Source organism: Neomonachus schauinslandi, chromosome 16, assembly GCF_002201575.2.
Source record: "Neomonachus schauinslandi chromosome 16, ASM220157v2, whole genome shotgun sequence".
Taxonomy (NCBI): Eukaryota; Metazoa; Chordata; class Mammalia; order Carnivora; family Phocidae; genus Neomonachus; species Neomonachus schauinslandi.
Genome location: NC_058418.1, coordinates 16,549,669 through 16,559,580, shown reverse-complemented (window position 1 = coordinate 16,559,580; position 9,912 = coordinate 16,549,669). Strand labels below are relative to the sequence as shown.

The following is a 9,912-nucleotide window of genomic DNA, read 5'->3' as shown; positions in this document are numbered from 1 at the left end:
ATATAAAAAAAAAGGAGAAGTGAGGGACAGTAGTACATATGCTGGAGTCACATTATCAGAAACCTGACACAAACAGCCAAAAGTCCCTAAAAACCAGACTGCCATCTTGTCTGCCGCTCTTGAACAATATAAGAAGGGGAAGCAGATTCGTTCTCAAAAGTCCCGCTGCCAAGTTCGGTCACAACCCACAGTTGCCCAAGAACTTCTCGAAAGCCAACTGCCTTGAGAAACCTCACCGCTTTCCTCTCACCTACCGTCACATCACCCGTTCCCTGTCACGTTCGCTAACTCAGACTTTCCAGTTAGGTCCTCCCAGCTTCCCCGCCACATCTCAGGTTTGACCTTTCCCCACCTATGCTTAGAAGCAGAAACACGTGGTTAGTCCATCAGCAAGGGGATGTAAGTTCCTGGACCGTGGTGGGCGCTCCACACGTGCCACCTTCCTTCCCTGCCCTCCCTTCCCATCTGCTCGAGACCGGAATCTGCTTTCTGAGAAGACGATGTTCTGGTCATCCTTGGAATTATGCCAGAGCGAGGCACTTATTTCCCCACCAATCCACTTTGTCCCCAGTGTGAAGTTAGCATTTCTGGAGGAAGGGGGGACAGCAAGAACTGTCTCATGGAGAGGGTAAGGGTTTGGGCTTTCTGTCTCAAGAATGAGGTTCAGGATCATTCACCCATTCAACTATTTATTCAGCAAACACTTACCAAGCACACGTCAATGCATCCAGCATAGAACATTTGTTGGGGTACAAAAAAGGAATGACATCATCCTCATCTTGGTGACCTCTAGTCTAGGGTGCCCAAAAGGTTTTAGGGCAGGGTCCCCTCTAAAGACCTGAAGGCAGCCCTGAACCTGGTGAGGCCTGGCCCGGGCTCCCTGGCAACCAGCAGGGGCCCTGCCATCCTGTCCAAGCCCAGCTGCCGACATAAACCTACTTCGTGACCAATTGACCGAGAGATGTGACTGTTAACAGGCCAAGAGAGTTCAAACAACTCTGAAGCCAGGGCCTCCAGAATCCAGGCAGCCCTCCATGCAGCCCCAGATCTCACGGTCCTCCCATGGCCCAGACATCCGGCGGTTCATTCAATTACTGAGCCCCTACTATGGATGCAACAAGCAGAGAACAAAGCAGACAGAAATCTTGGGCCTCACTGACCAACATTTTAGCAGAGGGGCCAGCAAATCTGATGTCACAGGCTCGTGAGTGCTTAGGAATAAACACCATGCAAGATGAAGGCAGATTGGAGCAGGGGAGGGGCCCATTTGGAGAGGGTTCGAGGAAGGCCCTCAGCGGAGGTGACACTGGGCAGAGACCTGAACCGCCAGAGGCATGGGCCAAAGCAGGGATCTTGAAGATCCAACGTCTCCCTTCACGCCCTGCTTTTCTCCTCTTCCAAATGCTGGTTACAGGAGGTGAAATGGCCCTCCTTTTAACTTTTCCTCGGTTCTGTCAGTTTCTCAAAGATAAAATACTAAACAATAGATGGAAAGTTCTTCTACACTCCAAGGGAGGTGCTAGACAACATAGGTAGGACAGGGAAGGGAGGCAACCAAGAATTAGTTGAGCGACTGAAGTAGAAAAGGGGGATCTGATTATTTCTTTGGAGGCAATGGTTGATATGCTGAGAATCCCACGCTGCCCTCACCGGATGCCTGGTGGGGAGCACTTCCGGGAAACCACCAGCAAAGCTTGTTCGGGATGACTTGGAATTTGGAAGCACATAGCGGCCTGATGACCGACACATGCACCCCAAAACAGAGAAGTCTGAAGTCCAGAGAGTGGCTGTGTTGTCTGTTTGAGGCAGGGACAGACAGGCAGACAGACAGACACAGGCATAGTCAGAGAGAGAGAGACAGAATCACAGAGACAGCCTGTGGCCATTTTAAATCTCACTTAAGTCTTCCTAGAGGGGCAGGGTGACCCCAGCAGGGAGGTAAACGGCTGACTTCTCAGAGGCTGAGAAGAAAGCTAAGCAGCCAGCTGCAGTCTTGCACCATCTGTGCTTTAGGAAGAGCCGCTCAGTGTCCCTCCAAGTGCCCCAGAGAGAAGCCCAGCACTTCAGCGCCACCAAAGGAGACCCGTCCCTTGTCTGTCCTCCTCCCCACTCCTGCCAGCACCAGAAGGTAGGGTCAGAAATTATTGTCTTTGAGCCAGAGGGGAAAGGAGAGGGAAAACCTTGTCCTCCCAAAACGTGCCCACAGCCTGTCGCAGAGACAACACCTTGAAATGATGACTTCATCATCCCACATGTATCAGTCACCAAATGGACATGGTGTGGGCCACCATAGTGTGTTATCTATGAGCAAGTGCGTAAGGCCAGGGCCTGCCCACAGGCTCTGAAGCAGGTCTGAACAGGCTGGGGTGGGGTGGGATTGAGCTGTGTTCTGGTCGTCCCCTGACAACCCTGCTCCTTTAAGGGACTAGCTACACACTCCTCACGCTGCCTAGGAAAAAACCCTCAGTGCTACCCTGTCCCCTTCCTGTGTTTGCATCATCTGTTTGGACCCTCACCTCCTGGCCTCAGCTCCTGCTTGAGATGCCCCATTAGCTGCTCACCCAGGCTACTGATGGCTCAGGCTAATGGCCCTGCCACCCCGCCCTCCTCTCTCTTCCAGCTCATTGCCCATCCCAGACACCCTCCCTCAGCCCAGCCAGGGGGACTCCTGAGCCTCAGAGACAGCAGGCAGCGCCAAGAGGTGAGTCCCTCTTTCTGTGGCTCCTTTCTTCATGGCAATTATTCCCACAAACTCCTCAGCTTACCCGCTTAGGGTGCCCCCTGGAGTTGGTTAAGGTCATTCCTTATGGCACTGATGGGACCTGGCTTACCCTTGGGCTCTGCCCTGGCAGCCCCCCCTTCGCCTGCCCTTGGCCACAGCCTCCACCTTACCCAAATTCTGACATCCCTCTCCCCCCGCCCGGCTAGGAGTTGCTACCAACCCTCCACCAGCTGCTCTGCAGGCTTTCGGCTGTCCCTGTTGGGGGGAGGGGGGCAGCTGTTTCCCTTCCAGGCAATTGGGGGAGGGGAGTGGACGCAGTACTCTAACTTCCAGGCCTAGGAAAAACACACATACCGTGGGGCCCAACTCTGCGCTAATTTTCTACCCTTTCTCTCCCCAGTCTCAGAAATCAGGAGGCCTTTCCTCTAACGGGACGTGCCCGCTTCCGTTGTGTTCTAAGAGAGGATATGGTGGAAAGAAAGCGAAGGACAGAGGGCTAGCCATCCTCACTTCGAACCCAGACTCACCTGCTCACTGGCACCACCTCCCTAGTGGGCCTCTCTGGTTGAGATAGTTGGTATCTCACTAGATGGCTTCTAATACCCTGAGCAGTCTGTGACCCCAGGAGCTCCTGACCCCCTCTCCAACCCCGCCCCAGGCCGAAGGGTGGGGAGCGAGTGGAGCTCAGGAGCGTGGAGGCCAGCCCCGGCCCCATGGACCTGCCCCCACAGCTCTCCTTCGCTCTCTACGCAGCTGCCTTTACGCTGGGCTTCCCGCTCAATGCCCTGGCCATTGGGGGCGCCGTGTCCCACGCCCGGCTCCGCCTCACCCCCAGCCTTGTCTATGCCCTCCACCTGGGCTGCTCTGACCTCCTGCTGGCAGCCTCTCTGCCCCTGAAGGCGGTGGAGGCCCTGGCCTTGGGCGCCTGGCCTCTGCCGGCCCCGCTCTGTCCTGCCTTTGCCCTGGCCCACTTTGCTCCGCTCTATGCTGGCGGGGGCTTCCTGGCTGCCCTGAGCGTCGGCCGCTACCTAGGGGCTGCCTTCCCCTTGGGCTACCAAGCGGCCCGGAGGCCACGCTATTCCTGGGGGGTGTGTGCGGCCATATGGGCCCTTGTCCTCTGTCACCTGGGGCTGGTGTTTGGGTTGGAGGCTCCGGGAGGCTGGATGGACAATACCACCAGCTCCCTGGGGATCAACACACCAGTCAACGGCTCTCCAGTCTGCCTGGAGGCCTGGGACCCAGCCTCAGCGGGCCCTGCTCGCCTCAGCCTCTCTCTCCTGCTCTTCTTCCTGCCCCTGAGCATTACAGCCTTCTGCTACGTGGGCTGCCTCCGGGCACTGGTCCGCTCAGGCCTGAGCCACAGACGGAAGCTAAGGGCAGCCTGGGTGGCCGGCGGGGCTCTGCTCACGCTGCTGCTCTGCTTAGGACCTTACAATGCCTCCAACGTGGCTGGCTTCCTGCACCCCAACATGGGAGGCTACTGGCGGAAACTGGGGCTCATCACAGGGGCTTGGAGTGTGGTGCTCAACCCGCTGGTGACTGGCTACTTGGGAGGGCGTGCTGGGCGGGTAACAAGTGTGGCAAGAACAAAAGGAGGGACATCCCAGAAGTAGTAGCCACTGCTGGGAAGAAGGGGCATGGAGCAGGAGAGCCTGGCTGCTTGTCCGGGCCCCTGGAGCCCGGAGCCAAAGGACCTGCAGGGCAGCCTGGCCTGGGAGCATCCTTGGACCTGCTTATGGAAAGAACTGAGCCTGGCAGAAGACTGCATCCCAGCTGGAAGGAAGAACAGAGGCCAGGGGCTAGGTCACAGAAGGAAGGTAGGCTTGCCTCTGTAGGCATCAGCACGACTCCCCACCTCTGCCTGTCCCTCTTCTCCTCCTGCCCCACCTGCCAGGGCTATGGAAGTTTTCTTCCAATCTAGAGGAAATGCCACTCTGATGATACACTTTGGGGGATGCTACTCCCAAAATGTTTCCTAGGAAAGAACAGTTTAATTTCTGAGTAAGAGAAGAGGCAGGAGGTAAGATATTGATGCTGTTATACCAGGTGGAACTCACAAGAGGGCAGCATTGGAACTGTGAACAGGAAGTTGGTAGGAAAAGCTGCTTCAGCAGGGAGAAAAAACACCAGCAACACCAGAAATAGTCACCAACAAATACAGAGTCTCTAAGATGTGACAGTCAACACATCAAGCGCTTTAAAAGTGTTGTCCCATTTCACACAATCCTTTGATTTGGCCATGCAGCTGCTGTACAGATGGGCAGGTGGTTCACTGCACAAGCGTGCCAGGCAGAGGGGCAAACGTTGACTCGCCAAGCCATGTGCCTGGCATGGGGCTGCTTCCATCCAGAGAAGGAACATGTTATCCTAATTTGAACAAAGATACCACTCACTCCTCAAGCAGTGCATCCTGGTGGAGGGTACTGCCACCTGGAGGGGGGTGCCTTTTCCTAATTTGTACAGAGGCACTGCATAAGTTAGCTACAGTCCCTGACCAAGTATTATCACCATCTTTGCAGGTTAAGAAATTTTTCCGAGGCTCTACAGCAAGGAAGGGGTGGGATGTGGGATGCGATCCTTCAAGGCAAGACCCCCAAGGGTTAGGGGGCATTTGAAACACTTGGGGTATCAGGGTGAACGCCTGTCCTTGTGGTCCACTTTGCAAAGGTGAATGGTGGCACCCTGAACCCCGAGAGAGTGGGTAGAGGAGAGTGGCCATGGAGGAGACAAACATCTGGGCATGTGCTCTGATGAAGCGAGGTGCAGGAAACCGACTTGTTCCTCTAAAGACGATAATGCCACGAGCACATAAGACACAGAAAGGCTGGCTACATGCCTGGCGTGCACGAACTGGTTTATACAAGCTATCTCTTTTTATGCATAAATGTCTACGAGGGCAAGGAATTTTATTTGCTGATATATTCCCAGCACCTAGAGGGGAGCTTGGCACATAGTAGGCTCTCAACAAATGTTTGCTACAGGAATGAATGTTCACAATAGCCCTCCAAGGAAAATGTTATTTCCTGTTTTATAATTAAATGAAAACAGACCAGAGAAGTTACGTAACTTGCCTGAGGCTCCACAGAAGTGAGAAACAAGTTTATTCCCTGCACAGTGGTAAGGCCAGAGAATTTCAGGGTAAGCCGACCTCCAGCCCAAGTGGCCTCACTGCCCCCCTCCCAGAAAGCCAGGGACCGCTCTCTCTCCCACTGCTCGGGAGCACCTGCTGCTGCTGGACCACTTCTTCTGGTGAATTGTGCCTGCTCCTAGGGGTGGAATTTAGTTCCTCCTTAGGGTCCCTGAAGCCCCACACGATCTGCCGCCAGCACCCTCATGACCCCTGCCCCTTAAGCCCGAAGGCTTCTACAAGGTCCCCCCAGCAGGTCAGCCTGTGCACCTGCCATTCTTTTGCCTTAAGTGCTTCCCCAGTGGTTCTCTGCCTCTGTGCTGAGGCTTTATTACCCTCCGACTACTCCATCCCCCGAGACCTCACTCCACCAAACCCATGATGGCAAAAACTGTTTTTAACAACTTATTTGAGATAAAATAGATATCTCATAAAATTCACCCATTTTAAGTGTACAAGTCAATGCTTTTTAGCAAATTTACTAAGGTGTGCAACTCTATCATCCAGTTTAGAACATTTTCATCAGCCCAGTAAGACCCCCTCCTGCTCATTTACAGTTAATCCCCCTAAGTCCCTGGGGCAACCAGTAATTTACTTTCTGTAGATACAAATTGGCCTGTTTGGGATATTTCATATAAATGGAAACATACAGTGTATGGCCTTTTATGTCTGGCCTGTTTCACTTGGCATGTTTTTGAGGTTCTAGCAGTCATAGGTATTTCATTCCATTTTACTGGCGAATAGTAATCCATTGTATGGACATGCCACACGATCCATCCATTCACCAGCTGATGGACCACCGGGGGCGTGGGTTTCTACTTTTTGGCTATTATGAATAATGCTATTATGAACATTGCTGAAGTAGATACCTATGGTGGAGCTGGATCACATGGTAAATTGATATTAACTGTTTTAAGAAACTACTTTCCAAAGTCACTCTACCATTTTATATTCTTACCAGCAACATATGAGAGGAGTCCCATTCCTTCACCTCCCGCCCACCATTTGGCATTGTCCAATTTTTTGCCCATAGCCATCCCAGCAGGTATAAAATGGTTATCTCACTGTGCTCCATAAATATTTGAATGAATAAATCCATAATCTCTGAAGTCGGACAGAACTGGGGTTTGAACCCTGGTGGTGATTCTTAATGAGCTCTGTTGCCTGGAGTGAGTCACTTCCCCACGGGGAAGCCCAAGGACAGAACGGCGATGCCCTCAGAGGCGGAATGTCTGCTACGGATTATGCGCTCCCTAAATCGTCATTGTCATCATTAGTCTTATTATTACCATCACCCCAGAGACAAGCCCACACCAGTGACTAAGTACTCACCACAACATGCCAGGTTCCTTTCTCAGCCCTTGACAGGTATTAATGCTTTCATCTAATGACAACCCCATGAAATTAGTACTGTGATGGTCCCTGCTTTGCAGATGAGGAAGCGGAGATAGAGAGTTTAGGTCACTTGCCCCAGATCACAGAGTCAGTGACAGAGCCGGCAGCGTACCCAGACCACTGGCTCCAGGTCCCAGGCTCTCCATCACTGCCGCATGCTTCCTGCCCTTACAAGGCAAATTGGATGACTGCCATCCCAGAGAAGCAGATAAAAATCAAGTGGAGGATCCGGGAGGGGAAGGTGAAGTCGGCTCAGGGCTGGCTCGAGCATCCCCTCCGAGACAGCCCAAGAGCAAGGCACGTAGTCGTGGAATTTGCTTCTCATTTTGCATACTGGCACGGGGCTGGTAAAGGAACTAAAGGCGTCTTTTGTGCAACTGGTCAACGGTGAATGATGTCATGGGTCTTTATTAGTTCTGCCAGATAAAGAGCTAACTTACACTGTTCTGCAGGAGTCGGCCAAGTGCTGGGGGCAGAGCAGTTGGGTTCTCAAATAAGCAGGTGAGCATGGGGCCATGAGGGGCTTGGAAGGGGGTGGTCAGGGGTGGGGGGGATGACTGTTCCCTGCCAACGGTTGAGATGCTGCTGGCATGGGGAATGAAGGTCCCCCTCCCCAGACTGCCCCCTCCATCTAGCTGTCTCTTTCTCCAGTGGCCATCACCATGGGCACAAGCCCGAACTTATCCTTCTTCCCCGGCAATCACTGGCTCTACTTCTCTGTGTACCTCTTCACCTTCCTCGTGGGGCTCCCCCTCAACGTGGTGGCCTTGGTGATCTTCGTGGGCAAGCTGCGGCGGCGCCCCGTGGCCGTGGACGTGCTCTTGCTCAACCTGACCCTCTCAGACCTGCTCCTGCTGCTCTTCCTGCCGTTCCGCATGGTGGAGGCTGCCAGTGACATGCACTGGCCCCTGCCCTTCATCTTCTGCCCCTTCTCCGGATTCCTCTTCTTCACCACCATCTATCTGACCTCCCTCCTCCTGGCAGCTGTAAGCATCGAGCGCTTCCTGAGTGTGGCCTATCCGCTATGGTACAAGGCCCGGTCCAGGCCTGGACAGGCCAGCCTGGTCAGCGGGGCCTGCTGGCTCCTGGCCAGCGCTCACTGCAGCGTGGTCTACATCATGGAATTCTCAGGGAACTCCTCCTACAGCCAGACTATCAATAGCACCTGCTACCTGGAATTCCAGGACAACCAGCTGACTGTTCTCCTGCCCTTCAGGCTGGAGATGGCTGTGGTCCTTTTTGGGATGCCCCTGCTCATCACCAGCTACTGCTATGCCCACCTGGTATGGGTGCTCAGCAAGGGAGCCAGCCACCGGAGGTGGAGGAGGGTGGTTGGGCTTGTGGCAGCCACGCTGCTCAACTTCCTCGTCTGCTTTGGGCCCTACAACGTGTCTCATGTCGTGGGCTACGTCCAGGGTGAAAGCCCGGCCTGGAGAACTTATGTGCTGCTTCTTAGCATCCTGAATTCCTGTGTCGACCCCTTTGTCTACTACTTCTCATCATCTGGATTCCAGGCTGACTTTCACGGGCTGCTGAGACGGCTGACTGGGGGCTGGGACCCTCGGAGGCAGGAGGGCAGCATGAAGCTGAAGGAGAAGAATGAGGAGGGGGGCAGACGCTGGAGCTGTCCGACATAGAGAACAGGGAGTGGACTCCAGGAGGGCTTTGGAGCCAGCAGCTGAATGACCGGGCAGTTCCTAGCTCGAGTCAGGCAGGACCGGGGAGTGGGGGCCTGGGGGCTGATGCAGCTGGGCGGAGCAGGCACCCAGACTTCCCAAGGACGTGCTCACCCAAGCCCAGCTCTCGATCTTACCCAACTGCCCTCCTTTCCCATCTCCCTCTGACCCTGCCCCCCCCACCCCAATGCCGTGGATTTGGCCCTGGGAGATAGTCAGGATGAGAGCATGCGCTGGAGAAAAATGAGCTCCCATGGCAGCAGGCCGGCTCCTGTGCTTTTTGGAAGGTAAAGGAGGAGCTGAGAGCAGTGACCAGGGACTGAGGGAGCTGCCTGGTGGCCTGGGACGGGAGGGGGAAGAAGCCATCCTTCAGAGCTGCTCCTACCCAGCAGGTCAAGAGTGGGTACACAGGGGCGCCTGGGTGGCTCAGTTGGTTAAGCGACTGCCTTTGGCTCAGGTCATGATCCCAGGGTCCTGGGATCGAGTCCCACATCGGGCTCCCGGCTCAGCGGGAAGCCTGCTTCTCCCTCTCCCACTCCCCCTGCTTGTGTTCCTGCTCTCGCTGTCTCTGTCTCTGTCAAATAAATAAATAAAATCTTTAAAAAAAAAAAAAATTAAAAAAAAAAAAAAAAAAAAAAGAGTGGGTACACAGGACCCTAGGCTTGAGGGAGCATCCTGCTTTCATGTGGATTTTTCCAAAAAGTTTCCATTGTTCAGTAAATTCAGATTTTCAGGGACATTTATGAAAAATGACAGAAAAAAAATTACCTAAATAAATCTGGTAGCAAGTAAAAGAGAACGGTCTTTCCTTATTCTGTGTGGTTTTTTTTTTGTTTTGTTTTGTTTTGTTTTAGAGAGAGAGAGAGCGCGCACGTGTGAGTGAGGGGGGGCGGTGCAGAGGGAGAGGGAGAGAGAGAATCCCTCCCTGGCTCCACACCCAGCACAGAGCCCGACACAGGGCTCCATCTCACGACCCTGAGATCATGACCTGA

General features: G+C 53.9%; 2 protein-coding genes across 2 annotated transcripts; both read left to right on the top strand.

Annotated features, from left to right (window-relative positions):
- Window positions 1–3,435: 3,435 nt before the first annotated feature.
- On the top strand, window positions 3,436–4,335 carry FFAR1 (free fatty acid receptor 1). Its single transcript, XM_021700869.1, has one exon. The coding sequence runs from the start codon at window positions 3,436–3,438 to the stop codon at window positions 4,333–4,335; it is 900 nt and encodes a 299-aa protein (XP_021556544.1).
- A 3,397-nt stretch (window positions 4,336–7,732) lies between these two features.
- FFAR3 (free fatty acid receptor 3) lies at window positions 7,733–8,944 on the top strand. Its single transcript, XM_021700866.1, has 2 exons — window positions 7,733–7,745; window positions 7,896–8,944. Exon 2 carries the CDS (start codon window positions 7,907–7,909, stop codon window positions 8,879–8,881), a length of 975 nt encoding a protein of 324 aa, XP_021556541.1. The 5' UTR covers window positions 7,733–7,745; window positions 7,896–7,906; the 3' UTR covers window positions 8,882–8,944.
- Window positions 8,945–9,912: the final 968 nt, after the last annotated feature.